Here is a 24,577-nt window from a genome sequence, read left to right on the forward strand (position 1 = left end):
AATATTGCGATACTCAATATTTTCAAGTTTATTTTTCAACTGCAAAATCTCCCGCTCAGTACACATCTTTGTCACAATTCTCTAATAAACAAATTATAAGGATCCGTTTGTGTTATGCTGAAAAACCAAACTCCCAAATCTCGATACTGCTATTGGCCTCAAAAATCCAGTATCTGTCAGACACTGATACATTTCAAAGAGACATAACCTAATATTGAGAAATAAACTAATTCTAGCCCTGTAAATCTAAATGATATTTATCATATCAAATAAACCCCATCATTTCGTTTTCAAGGGGGTCCAAGTAAACACTCACAAAACAAATGGCAAAAGAATAATAGAAGACACTATATGGTATAACACAACAGCGACAATACAAACAACATATAACCAAACGATAACAAACTAAATAACGAAGGGAAAAAGAAAATAAATAATAATAATAATAATAATAGATAGGGGAACAGTGATGGAAGCATTGCGGTCTGTTTTAAGATGAGAAATCAAAAAAAAATTAAATCGGCAAAAATATGACAGAGAACAGAAATTTAAAAGGTAACTTAATCCAATCAAACGGAGCCCGAAATATAAATGCTTTTTCACAACTTCTTTACATACAAAGGGACTATAAAGAGGATCTGATCAGAGCGTCTTAGTGAATAATTTGACGTTTAAAGATCAAATAAAATGTTTAGACAATATGAATAGTTAAAGTTAATACATTTAAAAATATTTTTTCCAGTGAAATTTATTTTTTATATATAGAAGGGAGCCACAAGAGTGTGTCTGACATTGTGCAATAGTGTGTAAAGAAAGAACAAGCTAGTATAAATCCAATCTTATAGTAATAAGCCGGCATTCTGCAGACTTACCACCCAGCCAGAGGAAGTCATTAACCCCCCTGAGCAGCTCCACAGCCATGTGGTAGTGGACCAGGGCGTCCTGCAGCATGCCCGCTTGGAGACACAAGTCCCCGACATGCTTCCTCATCCGCCCCTGGCAACGCTTTTTGTAATGCCTGAGAGAAAGCAGCAGGAAAAGAGAGAAAAACTTTGTTCAGACAGCAGCAGAGTAAATGGCGTGGCTTGAATAATAATAGAAGTTTGGGCTTTTAAATTGATTTTGGTTGGCAGACCCTGTCAGCAGGGTGTCAGGAGAGGAAGTGAATCTTATCAGTCAGCTACAGTGGGGATGTATGGGGTGGGAAAGCACAAGCAAAGGGGAGCAACGAAACAAGGACAGAGTACGAGCCGACCTACGACCCTCTAGCCTTGCACAATAACACAGGGACTACGGGGGAAATGTGACTGTTTTTAGGAAATGTGTAAGACATTTGAGCACTCTGAAAGACTGGGAAGGTCGTGGAAAGACAGTAACGTGGATCAGCAGGTGATCAGGTGGAGCCAAGGACAACATTTTTTCTTAGCTATGTAGAGGTGGACATAAAGAAATAAAAAAAAACATATTCTGGGAAAATTGAAAAGACAAAAATGAATGCCGATGCTCAGTAGGCTACTTCTGAACAACAATGAAATTGTTCTGGCAGAGTAAAACTAAAATGAAAAGCAAGCTGCTATTAAAAGAGTCATTGAAAAATAACCAAAGCAGTTAAACTGGATCTTTGGACATGGACGCCATTATCAAACTCATGTTTTTATGAGTAGCTGCAGTGCTATGCCAAGCTGGAAGGCAATGTATGCTCTCTCATGAATAAAGATCCATGATTCATGGCCAGGGAGTCGCTCCAGCATCGACAGCCAAACAGACAAAAATCCCAAACTGCACCTTCCCAATCCAAATGTCCCCCTGAAGCTGGGACGGACCTCAGTAGCATGTACTGGGCCAAACTGTGTTCAGTGGGACCAAACTATCAGCTCCTCCTTTAAAAAGGACCATACCAGTGTTTTTGAATGTTTCTGCACATAAATATTACTTAATTTCAAAGGCAAATACAGTGTTTTACATTTAGGTTGAGCATTTTCCAAAACATTTTCTATCATAGTGAAGGTGGCCACTGGTTTCAGTTATGTTTGTAATGTAGAAAAATCAAATTGCAGAGACTGCAAACACGCTTGAGACAAGTAATCCATCACTTTGCCTATAAATGTTGGAACATCATTGTTGACGTCTTTACTGGAAAAAAAACTGCAAATAGCATTTACAAGAAATGCATGTCTAGTTTAGAGCTTAAAGTAACACTTTATTTAACAAGTTTCACAATAATTTCTTAATAATTTCTGAGAAGTTTCCAGGAAAGAAATATATGATTTGGTACTAATTATAGGGAAAATAGAGAAAGCATTAAATTGATGCACTTAAAATTAATTCATTTCAATTAACTGCTAGAGTCTTTTAGTCAGTGCACAGCAGGTGAGCAGAACATGCAAAAACATATGCATCAACATACAGTGGATCGAGTTTCTCCTTGTAAATTATTCATAAATTACTATTTAGTCGGTTTTAATCGGAGCTTTTCTTTCAAGGAAATTCCTATTTTCCCCATAATTAGAACTCCATGCTTCTTTCCAGGAAACTTCCTAGGAAATTAGTGCAAAATCATAGACCCGTAAAACAAAGCGTTATCAAGTTCACTCCCTCTTTCAAAGCACAAACAACGGGTTGCGTATTTCCTCTTCTTGTTTTCTCTTCTTTATTTATATTAGATATTGTATAATATATTATCATATAATTACATGAATATATATTGTTTAAATTTAACTTAACATAAAACAATTCATGTTATTTTTTTCTTCTCAAAATTAGTTTTTAACAGTGATGCAGATGAAACTGAGACTGTGTTTAGTATTTACTGGAGAGGGATTTCAAGTGCTGGTCGGAAGTCCCAAGTCTGAATTTAATAAATTGGTTGCTGAAAAACATCCCATGCAAAAAAAAGAGAAAACAGTAATGTGAACTTGGCATCTTCTTGCTTTATAAGTTATCTATATGATATCCTGTACATTAATACAGCAGCAAACAACTATTTGCTATGTAAAGATATAGAGGAATAATGTTTACCTGAGCAGAGAATGAAGTCACTCTGTGTGTGTCGTAATCTGAGCTTCTCTATGCTTTGTTGACATAGTCTGGCCGGCCGCGCATGCTTTTAGTGCATGTTAGTGCATGTGAGCGTGCCCCACTGGCTAGCTCACGGCCGCTGCTCTACACTGCTGTCATACGGTGGTTACAGCTGATAACGCCGTCGGAAGCATAGCCCCCACCCTCCAGTTCCCCCTCAGGTAAACACTGTTATCTCCATCAGCACTTTCGCCATTGTTTGCATATGCTGTTGGTGCTGTTAGCACCATTAGCAGCTCGCCAGGTTGGGAGAGGTGGAGACAGAGGCAATAGAAATGCTCCCAATCTCGTATTGAGAAAAGGTTGCTGTTTGGCTGTTGGCTGAGGTTTCAAATGTTGAGACTTCCCACCAGCACTTAAAAGGCACAGACCATGAAAACAAATCTACTGTATCTGTGCTGTGCAGCAGCTGTAATACAGTGGTAGAGTAATTTTAAACAAGCTGAATGGATGGATAAACAGACATCCAGATCAATCGATACATGAATACATAGGAACATAGGCACATAGTGAAACCAGTGGCTGCCAGGAGGGGAGAAAGATTGGCACTAAGTAAGAGTACACGGAATTGGTTGTAAATGAGCAAAAGCACAAAAAAACACAAGTATGGCCCTTTAACTTCCTTCTGAATCAACCATAGAAATAGTGTTAGGATGTAGCCAAGACTGAAAAAAAGTGGTCACTGGGCCTCTGTGAACACCATGTGGTCAACTGAATACAACTTAGCAGTTTCCTTTACTGTAACAGTGTCAAACACAAGATTTCTGATATAACATTTGTGTGCAACTAGTGCAATGAATGTAATGTAGTACTTCTAATCAGGCCTCACTTATGATATGGTGGGTTGTGAGAAGCCTATATTTAAAGTTAGGCCTTCTTTTAATTTTAGTAGCTAGTGTTACTGCTTGACTATTTTGCTGACAAAGTGTTATTTTAACAGCTATGGGGCTATTTTTGGCCTGCAACTTCAATCAAGATTTTTCAATCAGTCTATGTATAAACTGACACCTGTGGAGGAGCGATGAGTTTGGCTCGGAGGAGTCATGAGCAGATGCACAACAGCACAGAGGTCTGGCGTTTTCTTTCAAGCCAGCGCTAAAGCTGATGGGATCGGCATGGGTTTGGGTTAACTAAACTTATGAGTCTAACATCTCACCTTTTCACACCCAACAATAAACTCACAGGACAGTATGAGAGAAAAAAAAAGAAGAAAGACAAATAAACCAAGGTGAACAAACGAAAATGAACGCAGCAAAAATCAAAGGACAGATTTTTGAGAAGAATTTCTGAGCAGGCAAGGCTGATATGTAACAAGCAACTTGACACAGAAACAAAACACACTAACAACTTGCAAATAATGCAGTATATCACATTAGTGAACATTCAAGCACTCTTTAACCAGCCTCTAAGTGCTAAAGTGCTTTTGAAAAAAGGGGGTTACGGTGCAGCGAATAGAACAACTCACCTGCTATCCGTGTCCAAACCCACAAAGTCCTTCTTCTCAAAGGGCACACAGAGCAGTGGTATCTTGTCTCCTGACTTGTCAGTGGCCCGGTCAAGCCGCTTGGACTCCAGAACAATAAATATCGACTCCACAAAGTCATCCACTCTCTTCTCCACATCAGGGCAGTCTTCAAAGCTGGGGTAGAAGGCCACGTCTGTCCGCTGCTGCTCTGCGATATCTCCCTGCAGCCCGAACACCAGCAGCCGTGAATCGAACAGCGTGGCGCTGTACACCTCCTTCTGGCCGTGGAAGCGCTCTGCGGTCTGGGGCCACTCCTTGGCCGAGGCGCAGGTGGTGATGGAGATGAGGCCCACCACCTTGCGGTGCGTCTGGAAGTCTCCCCACTCATTGTTTTCAGGCAGGTAGTGGTGGCGGTAGCGGATGTAGAGGAGCCGCTGGGAGTCCCTGATGCTCACCTGGCTCACGCTGGCGATGCGTTTGTAGATCTTGAAAAACTGGTCCTCGGGTACGATGCCGACCGGCTGGACCACCACTAGTACCGTCTGGTGGTCCTCGGCACATTGCATGTAGTCTGGGACGCTCATCTTTGCATGTGGCTTCATGGGACAGAAAAACAAACACATTTATTAGAGTTGATTCCACAAACCATTAGGGCTGACCCGAATGCTTCGAAGCTGCAGCCATAGCCATGGTAATCGACCTCCAAATCAGTATTCGAATGTTTCATTTTTATGTAATAATAAAGTATAAATACCAAAATAGCCCATGAAATAAGGTATAATCCCACAAAATTACTCATTAGTTATTCTAAAATGGATGTCGCTGTTTGTTATGTGTAGAAGTGTGTGTGTATACAGCAGTGGGGCAGCGGCGCTGTCCCGGCCACTGAGACGGGGATGATGGAGACAGACAGACAGAAGAACATGTCAGCCTCCTGTCCTGCCGTTCGGGACAGCCCTCATAAATAAATAGATATACATTTACTTACTTGTTATTTATTATTAACATAATAAATCATACACCAACAACTTGGTAAAAAAAATCTTCAAAGATAACAGGAATTACAATTCAGGTGTAAACTTGTTTAATGCTGCAATAAATTGGTCAAAACTTACACCAGAAGTAAAATTCTAGTTTATAATGTATATAGTATATAGACATAGAACTGAATTGAAAAGATTGGCCCATTGTCACCGATACCTGATCCAGCTATATGTGAGTCAGTATCGGCCCGATATCCGATCCGGTATTGGTGCTTCCCTAGTAATAATAATGTATAAATCCCAAAATGGCCCATTGAAATAAGGAATAATCCCACGCAATTTTTCATATTCAACATTAATTATTATTGGTTATTCTCAGACGGGTATCGTTGTTTGTTGTATGTACAGTAGTGTGGCAGCAACACTGAAACAGGGGGAGATGGAGACAGACAGACAGAAGAACATGTTAGCCTGCTGCACTGCAAAGCTTTGAATACCTTCGAATTTTACTCACTGAAGCTTCGAAGCCCAAAAACTGCTATTCAGGAAAGCCATTTTCATCATACGCATACAGGTACATGATATTTGACCTTTGCATTTAACCCATCTTTAGGGACACTTTTGACATGTAGACAGTAAGAGGAATTGAACCGCCAACCTCTCGGTTAAAGAACAACCCGCTATACTCTCACTGAGCTACAGCTGAGTTGATTCCACAATAACTTCTCATTATTACAACTCATTATTTAACCCCTTCAGGTAGAAAGTTGTTCCAATGAAAACTGTTCCCAGCCCAAATTCTGAGTGAGCAGGATATTGTTTCTGAAAAGACATACTGCTGTTGAATCTTTTAAATTCAAGTTTTCAATACTGCCAAATGACATTTCTTTCACCCTCATTGTATTTGGGTGGAGGAAGACATTTTAGGGGTAAATATCTCAAAACCTAGGCAAAAACGTAGAAAACTATCAGCAAGGATATATAATTAGAGCCTGCAGGAACTGTACACCCAGCGGTGCCTCAGGAAATCCCTGAGGGTCATTAAGGACAACACACACCCCCAAAACAGCCTGTTTTCCCTCCTACCCTCTAGTAGAAGATACAGGATCCCCAAGACTCACACCAGCAGACTGAGGAACAGTTTTTTCCCCCAGGCCATCAGACTTTTAAATAGATAATTCATACGACACCTTCTCACACAAAAACATATCTTATACTGTATATGTTCTTAATGTATATGTTCTTAATATGCCTTGTACAAAGTATTTCTTATATATGTACATCCATACTTCCTGATATGTATATGTTCTTAATGTATATGTTCTTAATATGCCCTTGTACAAAGTATTTCCTTTTATAATTGTAATATAACTTATTATTTTAATGGAGCTTCCCTGCAAAAAGCATTTCACACGATTGTACCTGTATAACCGGCTTGACAATAAACATCTTGAATCTTGAATCTCTCTAAAACATCTCATGAAAACAATGCAGAAGTGGGTTAATCTCTGTTAATTAACACATATCAACATCAGCTGTGTTCATGTTCAGTGTGACAGCCTTTTAATGACTAAAGTGCTGCTTGGAGTCTCTCATGTATAAAGGATTGTTAAACTGTATCCCAGAGATTCCTAAATAGTCCAAAAAACTAAAACTTCCTCTCTAAATTCAGCATTACCTTTTGCCAAAAAGCAAACCAACACCTGCTGCTGTCTCTGCTAACATAAACATCAAACATTGGCAGCTCTATGTGGCAGCTGACAACATTATTACAGTGGTCAAATGTGACGAATATGAGGTATGTAACGAAACAGAAGTCCTCGTGTCATTAGCTAATTGTATATAAAGAGAAATAGTTTATATTAAAGCTATATTGTCGTCTCAAAACATTAGTGTCAGCTAGCTTAGCTTAGCTAGCTCACCTATGATTTGGCTTCTGACAGTCACAGTGACGACACAGACTCAAATAACCAGGTCATTAATGCACACATTAGCTCAGTGAGCTTTTTATGTATATTTCACATGAAAGCCTTTATAATATAACGTTTACTCACCTTAACTTAGCAGTAACCTGTCAAATTGTGCAGCTTCCTTCTTTGGACCAGTATGTTTGCAACAACAGCAGAACATCCGGTGGCCTTTTTTCAGAATAAAACAATCACAATTCTAGTAAGCGTGTTTTATTGTGATACAGTTGTAGTCAGTCAGTTAGTTAGTTGTTGTAGTCTCTATCTGTGTCACAGCCATATCCACATTTCCTAGTGAACACATCAACAGATATTGGGAGAATATTTAGTTTTTGTAGCAAATGATCATCATGTGTGGTTGGGCAAAGTGCTCATCGCTTTGCTGTTGTATAGGATAATGCACACAGTATTTTTCCTATCCACCTTTTACCCGATAGTATTTACATTTTGACAGGAATTACATTTTTATATCTTATTCCGAGCACACAAGATGACAATAATATGCAACTTTGTTAAATATGCCACGTTTTGTTTTTTATTTTGAAATCCTAGAATCCTTGTTTCCTGCAACTTCTTCTTTGTCTTCTTCTTCTGCATAGGTAGAAGTCAATGTCACACCAGCACTGCCTATAGAACAACTGAGGTACTGCAACTGAGCAAAACCTTGTGATTAACGTTGTTTTTCAAATGTACTATGATTTTAATGTTAATTTAAATAAATGTATTATATGAATGTTTGAGTGAAGCCACTCATGAAACTAGTTGTTATGCATGTAAGTTTAGACCAACAAACTAGGTCTGTGTGTACAAACTTCATGTCACATTCCATCATTATACCGTACACATTGATAATAAAGTCTGTATATAATGGTTCAGTAAAAATATGTAGCTCACACACAACATCGCTATGAATGCACTGACACTGCAGACCCAGAGTGTGGAAGATGTCATCCATGTGACTGTACTGGCGATCAGATCACAATATTCCACTGACTTGCAAATTAGAAATGACCCTCTTGTGGGTGAGCAAATGTCCCCACGCCATCCTGTAAAATTCCTCATTAAAATGAGGACTATGAATAGAAAATGACACATTTTAAATAATCAGATCAGAAGTTCAAGATGGATGAATAAAAAAAAATCATCCACACATGTAGATTCAACTCCATTTTAATTATTTTTTTCACCCATAAATCACTTTTCACAATCTTCTTGGAAGACAACAGCATTTTATTCCCTATTTTCTTCTTAATTTTTGGCCAAGGGGAATTGGTCCAAAAGCAAAGCAGGAGCTCAGAGAGAGACATGGAATGTCTAAAACATGATTCATAGTGAATATACAGCAATAACAGGCAAACATCTACCACCATCAACTTACAAAACAGTGCACAGACATTGTGTGTGTGAAGGCTGTCATCACCAGCGATCCCAAACTGTAACAACACAATTTTGAAAGCAGGTGGGGATTGGAAGATGTTACGAGTCAGAGAGGGAAACCATGTTGTTCTCGATTTAAAAAAGACAAAACATTATATATATATTTATATATAACTGAATGAATGCACACGCATAAATGTGAAGCCTTAATTTTTGTTCCCTAAGGCTAGTAAGACTGAGTCAGGTCAATCTAAACACACCAGCTTTGACCTTTACATCTTTGTTCAGAATGAGGCAGGTTTCAGTGCATAGTCACATTACTGCATCTTCATGCCCAGGAAAAGACAATGAAACTGTAACATAAAATAAACAAGAGGAATATAAAGCTATGTGGTTGAAAGCTTAAAGACACACATGTTACAATACATATGAAATGCTCCCTTCGAAATGTTTGCCATCTTTTTGCCTGGTCACTCAACAATACAGAGCACCCGTCGGTGCAAGGAATAAAGCTTCCAGGTTATACAGGTTATACAGGTCATGGAAAATGTAGATGGCAGGTAAGTGCTAATACAACAGTGAAAATCCACCTGCAAAGCGCATTATATAGATTTATATATATCTTGGCACCAAATGTGAAATGTGCTTAAATTAAGCAGCTAACTACTGAACTGTACTACCACTGATTATCAACCTTTTTAATAAGTTTGGCCCATTGGTGACCATTGTCACATATCTAATGAGAGCGTCTGGTTCCCAAATTAAACATGTTTTGATGCACAGCCAGTAAATTTGTCCATTTACTTGGATTTTTTATATTCTATTTATTTAACTATTATTTTATCAGTTCAACTATATTTCATGTAAAAAAAAAAAAAATTCCTAACATGAAGGTATTTATTGTTGGCCTATGTAGTAAAATGTAAATACATAGATTACTGGAATCAGCCTATTTAATAGCCACAATGTATGGCCACCATGTGTAAATTTCAATTATAGTATGTTAAACAATACACGGGGCACGACCTCAGTGTACTAAATGGTAGCTACAGCTGGTCACCAATGATAATTTAAAGCCAGAGTGTGAACGATTTCGGAGTTCTGACTGATTTCTTAGGTTGTATTATTAAGTAGTATTAATAAAAGACACTGGGCCTGATGGTAATATACATTGATACCTTTTTGTGTTAATAACATATCTGGCCTAATCTTTGTTAGACATTTCCACAACTTTAGCTTAAAGGTACCCTGTTGAGTTTTTGACCACTAGTAGCGCTATGGACCAACATTTTTCTCCCCGTTTTCTTTGTATTGTGCACACAGGCAATACACACTCCTGCCAGGAAGAAGACTGCATGCTAGCAAACATGGATGTAAACAATGCACGATTTAAAATATATATATATATATTTATTTGTTTTAATCATCTTTGCAAACGTAAGGAATGAAATGCACTTAAGACGTTTGGTAGACCTCAAGAGCAACGCATCTAAATGTAAACATAACTTTTGTTTGTTCAGGGTACCTCTAATGTGTCACAGACAAGTATTAGTTTGTGGGCTTATTCAAGCAATTTGTATTTTTAATATTTGTCCAAAAGTGCACATGACAACGATTAATTGATGAGTTATCAACTATTAAATTAATCGCCAACTATTTTGATTATTTATCATACTAGTTTGAGTAATTTTTTAAGAAAAGAAAAGTCAAACTTCTCTGATTTCAGCTTCTTAAATGTGAATATTTTCTGGTTTCTTTACTCCTCTTTGACAGTAAACTGAACAACTTTGATTGTGGACAAAACAAGACATTTAAGGACGTCATCCTGGGCTTTGGGAAACACTGATTGGTCATTTTATAAACCAAAAAATGAATCGATTAATCGAGAAAATAATCGCCAGACAGTGAAAATAATCGATAGTGGCAGCCCTAGTTGTGAGTTCTGGTGGCATTATCACCCCTCAAAAACAGGTCAGATGAGCACAGGAATTCAGTGTGTTACAGTGGGTTTCCAATTCAGAACCGAACCTTGTGTCATATACTGCATAAGGTGACCAATGGACCAAAATTAAAAAAAGCTGTCCACGCCAAAAAAGGCATCTTTTAGCTGCTCTAATTCTTATAATTAATTGGGTTTAAGGACATTACGGTCCTTGCTACGTCTGTGTGCATTTGCATCCATGTGAAGTACAAATAGTGTGCAGTCATGTACAACATAGGAACTTGAAGGCTACAGAAAAAGACGACAAAGTAGTTAAGACTGAGTGATGATTGTGTGTTTGGTCTGCAGAGGATCAGGAAGATTCTGGGTTGAATGTTGTCATCCAGTGGATTAGCTTAATCTCCAGTGATCATGTGGCCGCTGCCAAGATTAGTCGACCTAATTACCGCACATTTAGACACCCCATTGATTCGTATTGGACTAAGAGAAGGAAATAAATCAAAAGAAAAGAACAGAAAAAACAGCTTAAGAAGGAGTCTAATGGTGCAGTAGGGGGGAATGTGTGTCTTCTGATTGGTTAGATACGAGATATTTGGCATTTTTCATTATGGCATTGAAAGTGAGTAGATACTGCCAGTGGTGCAGAGAGAGAGAGAGACTGGATAAAGGGCCTCCATCAGGGCACAGGGTGGGTGGAGGAATGGGGGTAAGATGGAGAATCACGCTCCGCTTTCCTCAGGCCAGTTTCAGAAATTGTTGCACTGAATCTGCTTCCACCGCCTCTGCAAACATGTCATAGTCCTGTGGAGAGGAGAAGTGTCAATCAGCAAACAAGAAAACAAAGACATGCTAATATGATAGCTGTAGAGCTAAAAATAAAGACCATGACTAGGGCTGCAAAGAGTCGGAAAATTTCTGGTAAATTTCCCCAAATTTTCCAAGGGAAGTTGAGCTAAGGAAGTTCTATATAAAAAACTGCATCTTTTAATAGTGAACAAATTGGGGGTGGGGGTTTTGAAACATGGGGTAAGTTGTGATTATATTACTGGAGTGAATATATTACATTTTTTTTCTGACATTTCAGTTAACCAGCAGATAGTAGCCTAAACAAAATACACAGTCTATAACATGTTAACACTGTCTGCTAGTTTTTGCTGAAAGGAGGGTGGAAAGAGGAACGGTCACTTGTGGTCATGTTGTGGTCCTCCATACAGTTGCGCTATAAAATGTGAGGCGGTTAAAAATATACAATACTATTAGGGCTGCACGATTATGGCCAAAATGATAATCACAATTATTTTGATCAATATTGATATCACGATTATTTATCACGATTATTCATCGATTTTAGCGACAACATATTTTATTGCACTTTCACATTGAAATAAAAAGCAGGGCACTGTTTTCACTTCCATGCTGTGCTACATTCCTTTTAATGTACAAATTAGAGGCTACACGATGGTGGAAAAAACTGCAATATTTTTTTCTACTATATATATATATAGTAGAAAAAAATATTGCATATATATATATATATATATATTGCAATATGAAAAGTTCAATTCTTCAATCTGGTGCACTCTGAGAGTAAAATTCGCAACAATAAGAGCTAGATAAACAATTTTATGCTTTAACTTTAATCATTAATACATTTGCCAGATGTCTGGCTGTTAGTTTAGGAAGCGCTTGATTTGATATGCTGCAGCGTTTTCTATGAGCAGAACACGCATTTTAAAACGTCAATATTGCAGTCCATCATGTTCATTTACTTGTGGGAAGCCAAAATTGTGATCGCGATCAATATTCGATTAATTGTGCAGCCCTATCTTAAATTATCATACGACTGCACTGCTGTAGAGTTTTTTTTTTTTTAAATGTGTGCAAAGTGTATGTGCTTTGCTCACCCCACAGTACTGGTCTTCATTGAAGAGCTGGGGAGCGACTGCAGCGGGCTTCCCTGCTTTGTTTCTCATTTCGTCACGTACCTCCACGCCAACAGAGATGTCGATGAGCTCGTACTGGATGCTTTTACTTTCAAGGATTCGCATCATTTCTGCCTGTTGAGACTTTACCTGAAAAACAACAGCACCCAACAGCAATTTACTCATACTGGCCGGCATGCTGTTAGTCAGCGTGATAAACAACAAGCAGACGAGGGCCATCACACAACTTTGTTCAAAATAAACCTTGTAATACTATTCCTCCTCAAGGGCAGGGACATTTAGGCATTTTTCAAGGCATAGTGCTGTGATAGAATTTACTTTTTGAGGCTGTGCCTTTAAAAAGCAGTGGCTTTATCTGGCTCCTGGTTTGATGATTAATAGACCCCGTGAACGCTCTGCTATCTTTTTGGGCGACTGAGGAAGTTGGGAGGGGAGTTTCGAAAGAGTGACCACACCCAAGCACTGCACTAACAGGAAACAAGCTGGCATAGTTGTTGTAAGACCAGTGTTGTAAGGAGAGTTGTTTTTACAGACTCGGCAGTTAAAAGCTTCCCTGAATCGTGTAAAGAACAAAGTTATAGAGGTTGACAAAGTAACTAAAACTGAAGATTTTCAAAGGGAGCAATTACATTTGAAATATGACTTTCAAGTAAGATATTTATGTCTGAGCCAACCGAGTGGTATAGAGAGGAAAACCTAGAAATGGATACCATTGCAGAACAATTCAAAAGATGTATTAACAGAGGGAACAAATTTCAAAGTTTACTTAAACACAAAAACAATAAAAAAGTGAATAACAAAAAGGGATTTATATTTTAATGCGATATATTCTTATAGGTGCTTTAGTTTCTTGGGCATGTATTCATTTTGGAATAGGAGGGATGGTCTTGCGAAATAAACAAAAAAATATGTTCAATATTACATATACATACCGAAGGAGCCATTTATTTTTAGTTTTTTTTTAAATTGTTGTTTTACTAATAAGTAGTATTTGCTTGATTTAATATTCTAGATGTCTACTTTATTTAGATTAAATTTTGATAGTGCTTTCTTTTGCTAGTTATTTCTTTAGTTTAACATTTTTCTTGTTTAGTATATTAAGTTTTTTGCGTAATTAGTATGTTGTTTTGTTTATGAATTGGGTAACACTGTAGGCACCCGTGGTTACATATGTAGGTAGGCGGGTAGAGGACCAGCATGCACCTAGGTGGCTGGCTGGGATTTTTTGTAACTTTTTATTATATGCAGTGACTTTTTGTGACATACTGACCTATGACTTTTTTTCTTTTTGTGACATGCTGTGATGGGACTTTTTGTGGCTGGTATGTTTTTTTTTTACCAGGGCAAGAGAGGTCGTGACAGCTATGATTTGGATAAATAAATCATAAGAAACACAGAAACTTTGCATGGACAATGGACTACTTTGCCTGCGTATACCACATACCCATGGTGCGTCAGTGGCCCTTTGATTTATTTAGATTTTTCTGACAAATGGCTACTGCATATACATTAAAATATTGAATTGATTTTCCTTATCTCATCTCAAATTATTTAAAATTCACCTTCGGATCTCTGTTTATATGAAAAATGAGAGAGAAATGCATTGAAAGGAGAATAATATGGTTGTGCATCAGGTGTTGAAGCCAGTAGACTGGGCGCTAGTTGCATGTAAGCAGTCAAAATCTTCCTCTGAAAGGCTTCATCAGCAAACCTGGTTATCTAGCAGCATTACTGCACATGAGAGGGTTAAAAGCTAGTGCACGTCACAAAACTTTTTTTTTTTTTTTACTACATGATGAATTCCTCACACCTAATAGGTACCAGATGTTTGGCCCTGTGCTTTGCCTTACACTGTTTTCATACTTTCAAACAATATTCCTACAAAGGATGTGTTTTTACAACGTTATTGATGTCTGCAGATAGTCTGGATGTCAACCTGTTCCAATCGATTCATCCTAATATATATTCTATGGAAATATGGAGCAAAACTTCCATTACAAAGTCAAACTATTAAAAATATTATCCTGCTTTTCAACTAACACATACATCAAATAATATAAACGTCTGACTTTCCCTGTATTCAAAGGTCTACTGCTCAATTCGGCTCACATATAAACTACCAGGCAGCTCTTATTTAAGTTACTTCTCAGATTTTAGTACTAGTTCTCATGCTTGCTTACAGTAACTGGAAAAAAGAAGGTTGAGTGTCATGTGTCAACCCTCACATTGAATTTACTTGTAAGAAGATACAGCAGCACATTTACTTTCTTCGCAGACTCAGATCATTTGGAGCCAGATTGTTTTTCTATTTTTCAGTTAAGTGATTCAGATTGTCCTGTTGTACTGCAGCACAGCCTGGCTCAGTAGTATATCTGTAAAACTAAACTTTATAGCCAAATCAAAATCTGCGCGAAGAACATTGGCCATCCTGTGACAGCCTCCTTTCAAGCAGCTCACAACAAGAGTATACTCAGACTGGCCAACAGCATCACTTCTGATCCCTTATTTTAAATGGGGAATATCAACTCCTGCCCTCCAAGAGGCGATTCAGAGTCCCTACATTTAACCGCATCAGGCTGAAGAACGCTTTTGTCAATCAGTCCATCTTGTTGCTATATAATAATGAATGTGCTGCTAAAGACATGTAAATCCAGAGGAGTGATGGTAATTTTGTAATGGGTTAAGTATGAATAATGGTGATGTGTTTTGTTTTTTGTCTGATGGGTCCTACTTGTCTGTCTGTCTGTCTATGGTAACAGTATGTCTGTTGTATGTGTACTTTTTCTCAAACTGAGCTGCCTATGGGTGCAAAATGAATTTCAGTGCAAATAAAGTTGTATCGTATCGTATCATATCGTATTGTGTGCCACTGACAAATTATGAAATTCCTTTAGAACAAATGGTTTTGTGCATTTGATGTATGCAAAAGTGATAAATGCATATTGATTATAAAAAGGCCTCAACATTATAATGTATAGTCGCCATAACCAAGGCAGCCTTAAAGTGACAGATTTTTACATTAAGTTTGGCGTACACAGGAAGTGGATACATATGGTGGTTACACTTTACAGCCTTATGTACCTAAATGACACAATGACAGTGTTACTGTTTAGGATTAATAATAATAAAGTCCATATTATATATTATGAAAAGAAATATCTGCAAAAAAAAGCTAAGGTTAGCCAAACATGCTCGATACAAAAACCAAGATCCCTGAAACGAGGTGGACTCATGCCTCCTGGCTCGTCTCTGCACGTCCTTTATGTTTAGTGTTGTCACATTTACAGCTGCTAACTTTCCTCTTCATGAAGCCTACAACCTGTTAACGCTGACGTCACAGTAATACTGATATACACTAGCATAGAGGCCCGCTGCTCTGGTACCGTTAGTGAGGAGGAAGCGGATCACTGGTCGACTGAGAGGCTGCTGGACGGAGCATTGTTAGCTTTAGCTGCTGCCACCGGAGCTCAAAACACACAAACAATAACGTTAAGTTTAAATGACGGCCCCTTGACTCACCGTCCGTGAGGCAGTAACGGTGGTGTAGTACAGTTTGATCCCCATGTTGCTGCAGGTCCTTCTCCTCCTGTAGAGTATCTGCTGCTCAGTTAGCTTTAACGGTTTCTGCGTCAAGCTCAACCGTTACCGACGTAAAAGCCACCGGAAGTTTATCAGTGTTTTCAAAATAAAAGACATACATCCATTCTTACTCAATCTCTAGATCAGGGGTTGTCAACCTTTTGTAACTCGAGGCCCACTTCCGATTGTTAATTTCCGAGGAACACCTTCCCAAAAAAATAACAAACTGGCCTGTAAATATGTGTTATGCCACTGTCAGGTGTAATCACCCACATACATATTCAGCTTACCCTCACCCATCACTTCCTGCCATTATGATTCCAAAGTATTCAGGGTCATATTTCCTCACCATACACTTTTACTTGTTTCAAAAATTGCTCAATTTTGCGTCACTGTATCTGTGACATACATGTCTGTAAAGGGGAGACTCGTGGGTACCCATAGAACCTATTTTCATTCACATATCTTGAGGTCAGAGGTCAAGGGACCCATTTGAAAATGGCCATGGCAGTTTTTCCTCACCAAAATTGTGCGTAATTTTGGAGCGTTATTTAGCCTCCTTCCCGACAAGCTAGTATGATATGGTTGGTAAAAATGGATTCATTAGGTTTTTCTAGTTTCATATGATGCCAGTATCTTCACTCTAGCTTTAAAAGTGAGCCCGCTATAACCTCTGAAATACAGAATAGCGGTTAATCTAAACATTAGGCAGCACCTTCGCGGCCCACTGGGTGGCTCTCTGAGGCCCACCAGTGGGCCCCGGCCCACTGGTTGAGAATAGCTGCTCTAGATCTTCATCTTCCTAAATTCCTCACTAGTAGAGGTCAATTTTCAATGAGATTTAGGGGAACCAAATTATGGAGTAGCTTTTCACATCTATCAATAAACTGCTCATCTGTCAAATGTTTCAAAAGTCGCTTAAAGGGACTATTTGTAACTTTCAGAATTGCTTGTCAACAGCGACACCTGTGGCCGTTAAGTCAGCGTCGGGATCACGCACTCCAAATATACATGAACGAGCATCGCTCAAAACAGTGAGGCGACACACGTCAGCTAAAACCACAATATCACTCTATATTTCACCTGCTTGGCAGTAATGTTAGCTGACCAGACGAAGGTCTCTCCATGAATCACTGCTGGCTTTTCCTGCTCAGCCTCCGTTGTCTCACTCTCCAGAGGCTAAGCAGGAAAAGCGGGTCGGTGACGGAGCTCCGCAGAGAGACACGTTATCGCCTCCCCGACCGGGTGCCGGTGTCTCCCGACTGCACCTGCAGGGAGACACCGGCACCCGGTCGGAGGCGATAACGTGTCTCGTTGCGGAGCTTCGTCACTTCACAAGACACGGAAAACCTCTGTTGGTCTGGAGGAGCTGCAGCAGTTATTTCTGCACAAACGTCCACTTTACATTCACTAGATATTCTCAGAGCTAAACTAACTCTCCTGGAGTGTGTAGTGAGCGCGCGATCACGTCTAGAGGTGGAGCAAGACAGCGAGGACGCGCGCGCGCTGTCTGAGTGAAGGCAAGCAGGCAGAGGAGACGAGTGGGTTTTTTGCCTCTTCCTGCACTGTATATTATTCATTTATTTTTTTGTTATGTTGTATAGTCTAACATATACATATACATAAACATTTTCAAAACAAGAGAAAACTGTACAAAGTCTGATGTGACAAAAACATCTGTATCAGTCAAATACAGTAAGAAGCAAACATGCAGTAACCTGTTTAAGGCCCTGGGGCAAAAATGAGCTAATTCACATGGTTCAAAAACAGTCACATGCCTATGGGCTATGTACTGTATGTTGAAAGTTATTGGTGTTGCCGATATCAGTGGTTCCCAACCCTTTTCCCTAAAGCTGCAGTGGTAGAAATGGAGCAAATATGATTAAAGGGACTCTTTGTAAGAATCAGAAATTGCTTGTTAACAGCAACACCTATGGCCGTTAAGACAACGAAAGTCAGCCTCTTGCTCGCGCTTGTGCTCGCTCTACATAGACATGAACGAGCATCGCTAAAAACAGTGAGACGACACACGTCAGCTAAAACCACAATATCACTCTATATTTCACCTGCTCGGCAGTAATGTTAGCTGACATACATTTTTCAAAACAAGAGAAAACCCTACAAAGTCGGATGTGACAAAAACATAAACTGGGAAATGCACATATTGTAATCAACCAGAAACTGTTGAACATGTACTGATACACTGCAGGAATTACAGTATCCAGAGGAATCACCTTTTACAGTCACTAAGGAAGGCAAAACATCAGGACTTTTCATTGTCAGGTCTATTGGGGAATACAGCAGATAACATATATACTGTGAAATTATTCAGTTTTTAAGAGAAACTGATTTAGTTAAACTAATCTAGAGTTTTCCTCATTATTATTATTATTATTATTATTATTATTGTTATTTTATTATTATTTTTTTTATTTTATTTTTTTATTATTTTATTCTGTTTCTGCACAATCTCCTGTTCCCCACTTCAGTCCAGATGCTGGCGGTAATGCACCTCTAAGATGATTTGCCAACCACCAATAAACACCAAAGAAGAAGAAGAAACTACGATGGCACAAAACATTTGTACTTATATGGTCACATCTGCCTCGCAGTGTTAGGTTTTGGGAGTCAAATACAATAAGAAGCAAACAAGAAGTCACATGCCTACGGGCTATGTATATTGAAAGTTATTGGTGTAGCCGATATCAGCTGCAGTGGTAGAAGTGGAGTAAATATGATTAAAAAAAGTTATTTATATAAAACGGTCACTATATCCCGGAAGCCCTGATCAAATATGAATCAATATTCTGTTACTGTAATTTCTCGCCTCAAATGTTTTCAGAAACATCTTGTCGTGTACTGTTTAGCTGTAAAATGAGAACGTTTGTGACCCGGCAGCCATGTTGAGATCAGTTGAGGGAATACCAAGCACCGCCCACCAGCCAGAGCACAGCCAATAGGAACGCTCAATAGGAACACTCTCTTTCTGAAATGACCTGTGATTGGTCAAAGTCTCCCATCAAGAGCTAGATTTTTTTTTTTTTTAAACAGAGCCATGAGGAGGTGCAGAAGTCTAGTTATCTCTCATAACACTTGAATTACAAGTTGCTGAAAGCTTATTATGACATGTTTGCCCAATGATGCCAAAAACATTCTGCCTACTGCAGGTTTAATAGGCTTCCCTGCACTTTTACAGTATGGCACCTTTGAGCTGATCTATTGTTTTTTAATGTGCGTGTATGAAACTGTTTGTACTGCTGCCATTCTTGGCCAGGTCGCTCTTGAAAAAGAGATTTTAATCTCAATGGGTCTTAACTCTGGTTAAATGAAGGTTAATGAAGGACCCCTTTTCTCTCATTGAGCAGACCCTTGACTAAGTGACATATTTCATGGATATTTCATACATATTCAATGCATAACAATAACAGTACAGAACAACTGATAAACTGCTACAGCATTTATTTCTGCACAAACGTTCACTGTACATTCACTAGATATTCTCAGAGCTAAACTAAGTCTTCTGCAGTGTGTAGTGTGCGCGCATGCACGTGAGGTGGAGCGAGCTGAGTGAAGGCAAGCAGGCAGGCAGATGAGCAGAGGAGCACAGCAGAGACTCCGGCCCTGGAGACCAAAGCTACGGTCTCCCCCGCGTCCTCTGACCACGGCCAACACTGTTTTGCAAGACGGGCTTCACTAGATAGAACTTTGTGGTTTTGGTGCTTCCGTGTAGTTTGTGTTGGAGACAGAGTCTGAACAGTGTAGCCACACGCGAGCGCGCATGGGACACCGACCCGGGTGATTTATACGTGTAAGAAGTTACAAACAGTCCCTTTAATAGGCTTCTTTTTTGACAAATTCAGTGTTTTCCTCTCCCTATGATGCTTGGCCATTGTTCCAATTCATCCTGAGGAGGACATGAATGTCTGTACCAACTTTTAAGGCAATCCATCCAATAGTTAGAGACATTTCCCGAAAAAACACATATTCAACCACATGGTGGTGTTAGAGAAAAAGTCAGAGGATCACCAAAGACTTGATAAATCATCCATGATTGTCTGTAGAACATGCCAATCCATCCATTAGATGTTGAGATGTTTCAACTTAAGTCTCTGGGATTCATAGTCTATAGGCACCATGGAGGTCTCTGCCAAATGTCATGGTCATCCATCTAATAGTTGTCAAGACATGACACTATTAACTAAAAATGTCAACCTCATGGTGGTGCTATTCAGGGAAGTCAGCGTGCCTTATCATCAAGGGACAATGAATGTCTGTACAAAAATGTATGAATGACGCGTGCAATAAGAACGCCTTTTTTTGCTTTTGGCGTGTCATTTGTACACCATATAGTCTGTACTGACTGCAATGTAAAAACATCTGCATAAATGTATAATGTAGATGTAGAATAAAAAGCGAGAAAGACCGCTTATGGCGAGTGGGTGAGGGGGTGGATGGGTCCAACAAACACACAACTTTAGTGACATTTGTGATGTGTTTTCCTTACTTATGTTACGTTGTTTCCATATGTATTTTACTTAGTTTACATACTTATTTTAAGCCCAACCATGACGTTTTTCCTAAACCTAAGAGTTTTTTTGCTGCTAACGTTGCTATAGTTTTGTTGCGTGGCGTATAAATGACACACGAAAAGCGGCGTACAAATGAAACGCAAAAAGCCTAAAATGCATCCTCATAACACGCAGAATGTCCGTGTAATGTCTGCTATTTATACGCCTTCTTGTGAGACCAGGTTGGGTTGCTTGCTATAAAGTATTTTGAGCCTCATTAAGTCTAATGAGCAGTGATGAAATGTAATTTGGGATTTATCACAAGGGAAACAGGCTGGCCCCTTCTATTGTGAGTCAGACAGGAGGAATGTGGGAGAGAGTCCAACAGTGCCATAATTCAGCTGATTCAGGGTTTTAAGTGAGTAACTGAGCCGTGCAGGATGGACCAGTACACACTAGTACACAGTAAGACTGGAGCCAGCCTGCAGAGCCAGCCAGCAGGGTCGATATATCTGAGTGAGGTGAACAATATCCCCTCTGAGGTTTAGCACTGCAGGAAGGAGAAAGCCAACTCTGCTCATGGCGGGGGAAATAAACCAGGTCTCACTGCTGATGTGTTTATCTCAAATACCTATAAATTCATCTACACATGGGGGAAGCAGAAATTTATTTTCACTTTGTCATCTGAGAAGCAAGCAAGATCTCTCAATGGAATTTAGTCAGGGAATAGAAAAGTCTTCAGTGTCAGATCAAGGATATGCAACGAGTTCCCATCCCAACTCATCATATAATGACGCTTTGTCAGACCCCTCGGCGTCACTCTTTTTGGTCAAAGGAAACACATGCTTAATGTTGGGAAGTAAAGAAAAACACTTGCTTATGGTCAGGCAATAAAACCACTATAGTTAAGTTAAGGAAAAAAATCAACATGGTTGGGCTTAAAACTACAATGTTTGTACAGTGAAAATGACACCGAATGTTGTCAACAGGGGACATGAACGACCAGCTGATTGTAACGTAATGCATGGGACAGGAACAGCGGTCTCCTGGATGAAAGCCTTGTGTTTGTTGGACCCATCCACCTCCCGTACCGCCCGCCCGGTGTGTGTCTTTTCGCTCTTAAAGCTACATCACCACACTCCCGACGCACTTTCCCTGAGCGTTTAATTTTGACATGGATGGGTGATTACATTATAGTTAATGGAACACACGGTGCGCCTCATACCGGCGCTAAACGGTGCCTTAAGCGTCGGTATCTAACGCCGACGGCCATGACAAAGCATCGGCATTTGACACCCTGGGAATGAGAACGAGCTGGGTTATACAATAGATGGTGTAACCATAGTAAGGAACCATGCCCCTATGATGACCCTAAAAATTGGTTGTTACAGCAGCAACTGCTTACAGAATATAACAAAGTCAAGTCAAATGTGGATATTGAGATCGGGAGAAATTAAACAAGAAAAAATAAATGTGAAACTGTTAAAGGTACAGTGTGTAGGATTTGGGGACATCTAGTGGTGTGGTTGCAGATTGCAACCAACTGAGCACCCCTCCACTCACTCCTCCCTTTCCAAGACTGTGGTAACCTGAGCCACCGAGTGTAAAACTGTGGTAACGCCGTTCGCCTCGCTCAGAGGTCATCCTTACCACAATAACACTACTTTAGGAGCAATGGAAGTCAGACGGCGGCTGGCGGTACCACGGTACCAACATGGCGGACTCCGTGAAGAGGTCCTGCTCTCTATGAGGATATGAGGAGCTCATTCTAGGTTGTGTCTAGAAGGTAACCCACAATTTGGGAAACTCTCACGAGATGGTTAAGGTTAGAATAGGTCATCAGGCAGCAAGAGTTTTTGCAATTTTCGGGTAACGAAAACAATGATTCTTAGTTTCAAGTGATTATACACTAATGAAAACAGTTATTAATATTATATTCCATTTCTAATAATATATCTCCTGTAATGTAACAAACTGGTTTTTTTAAGATCAGGGAGAAATTGTTGAAATGTTGTGAATCGGCCAGCTTTGGATGAGTAAGCAACTTAACTTCATGAAATGAGATAGTTTACTTGAAAGGAGTCTGGTAATAAAAAGACAAATTATAAACATGAGTTTGGCCACATTAAACACAATCATAGTGACCAGGGAGGGACAAAACATGTAAATGTATTTATCAATTCAAAACATTCCTTTAACAACCACAGCAGCAACCCAGACAATGAACTAGTGAGCTGATGACAATCTTCTATTATAGAAGCACAATAATGCACACACTGCAACATAATCAAAGTCTATTAACAAACTGGTAACAAAAGGGATCTTACCAGAGGTCAATAGAATAGGAAAACACTAAGCAAGCTTAAACGCACAACACTGTAAGCAGAATGGTTTGGATGTTCACACTTCACACATATAAACAGCAGCTCAGCTGTTTGTTGTATGACAAACCTGCGGGTGTGAACACAGTGTAAACAGACAGCCACCCTGCAGCCGTCTCATGCGTCAGCATGCTGGTTGGATTTGACAAACAGCATCTGGAGGGTCCTTGTCGTCTTGCCCTTCGGCTATTGTGAGTTCAGTACGTTCCTGACCACTTGGGGGCAGCAGGTTTACTGATTTGAGCTAGATCCAGCTGAGAAAAACACAATCCTGATTCTGATAAAGGAGACATTCACAGATCTCTTATTTTTGTAAATGGTGTTAACTCCAAATTAGTGTTTTTTTGCTTTCACTTTTTAATCTGCTCCTTTGCATCCAATTTTCAGGAAACAAAAGCAAAAGCATGCATATCTCAACATTATGATGTAAGAATTGTCATTTATAATAGAAGGCTCTTTCACAATACTTTTGTGTTCCTTCACAATATTCCTTCTGATCTATGGAAATAGATAGAGCTGTATTATGTATTATGTATTATTATGACAGCAGCCCACAGCTATCATAGCCATATCCCCATTCATCATGGATTTGACCACAAATGCAGCTGCAATCCAAACAATAACCAAATCCACGGCCACAGCTTCACCCAGTACAGCCAGGCAGAGCAGTTACAGTTAGTGGTTGCAGCCGATACTGTCGCAGCTCTCCCTTTTGAAAGGAGTAATGCACAACAAATGCATCATGAAAAGTGTCACATCATCTCTCCTTTCTGTAGTATCTGCAAAAGAACTGGACTGGACCAACACACCAACTGTTATATGGATCCAAACAAAAGCAAAACATTTTTGCAATTGAACGCAAGACTTAAAGCTGCATTCAGTGATCTAAAATTTTACCTCTCTAAGTGATCAGTGATCTCTAATTTTACCTTGCAGAACACGGGAGTATACCTACACCATCACTTGAAAAAAATACCCAGAAAAACCCTTTCAGTTATTTCCAAACTTAGCACAGCCAGCTAGCGTTCACATTATTCTTAACCTACGTCACAGATTTTTGCTATCAGCTGAGTGGCCGTTTCCATTTTTAAAAAAAGATGTAAAGAATGCAGATGGACCGGTCCTTTAAGTTGGGCTCTACAAAAGGGCAAAGCCCAGCATCACTGTCAATTCACACAAGGAGTCAAGCTATGAAAATTGAGAGGGCCACAGGACATGTATTGGAACATACAGCAGACTTATTTTCACAAATGCAAACAAACAAGTAACTCCAAGTGGGTATAGCCAACCAGGCAAGTAGTCTCCACATCACACACCTTTCCTACATGGACTGAGGTGCCACCACGGCATCCCT

The 24,577-nt window shown here is 39.4% G+C and overlaps 2 protein-coding genes across 4 annotated transcripts in view; both read right to left on the bottom strand.

Annotated features, from left to right (window-relative positions):
• trappc9 (trafficking protein particle complex subunit 9) overlaps positions 1-7,715 on the bottom strand; it is a 243,960-nt gene extending 236,245 nt beyond the window's left edge. For all 3 annotated transcript variants that reach the window (XM_074614135.1, XM_074614133.1, XM_074614136.1), the window contains exons 1-3: positions 7,581-7,715; positions 4,544-5,139; positions 873-1,018 (exon numbers count right to left, since the gene is read on the bottom strand). In XM_074614135.1, coding sequence (XP_074470236.1) covers positions 873-1,018; positions 4,544-5,127 — 730 coding nt within the window. In that variant the 5' untranslated portion in view covers positions 5,128-5,139; positions 7,581-7,715. The remainder of the gene's footprint in view (positions 1-872; positions 1,019-4,543; positions 5,140-7,580) is intronic.
• Positions 7,716-8,647: 932 nt separating this feature from the next.
• On the bottom strand, positions 8,648-16,435 carry sh3bgrl3 (SH3 domain binding glutamate-rich protein like 3). Its single transcript, XM_074614137.1, has 3 exons — positions 16,275-16,435; positions 12,717-12,884; positions 8,648-11,613 (listed from the first exon to the last, which is right to left on the bottom strand). Exons 1-3 carry the CDS (start codon positions 16,317-16,319, stop codon positions 11,548-11,550), a joined length of 279 nt encoding a protein of 92 aa, XP_074470238.1. The 5' UTR covers positions 16,320-16,435; the 3' UTR covers positions 8,648-11,547.
• Positions 16,436-24,577: the final 8,142 nt, after the last annotated feature.

This window comes from Sebastes fasciatus, chromosome 17 (assembly GCF_043250625.1).
Source record: "Sebastes fasciatus isolate fSebFas1 chromosome 17, fSebFas1.pri, whole genome shotgun sequence".
Classification (NCBI taxonomy): Eukaryota; Metazoa; Chordata; class Actinopteri; order Perciformes; family Sebastidae; genus Sebastes; species Sebastes fasciatus.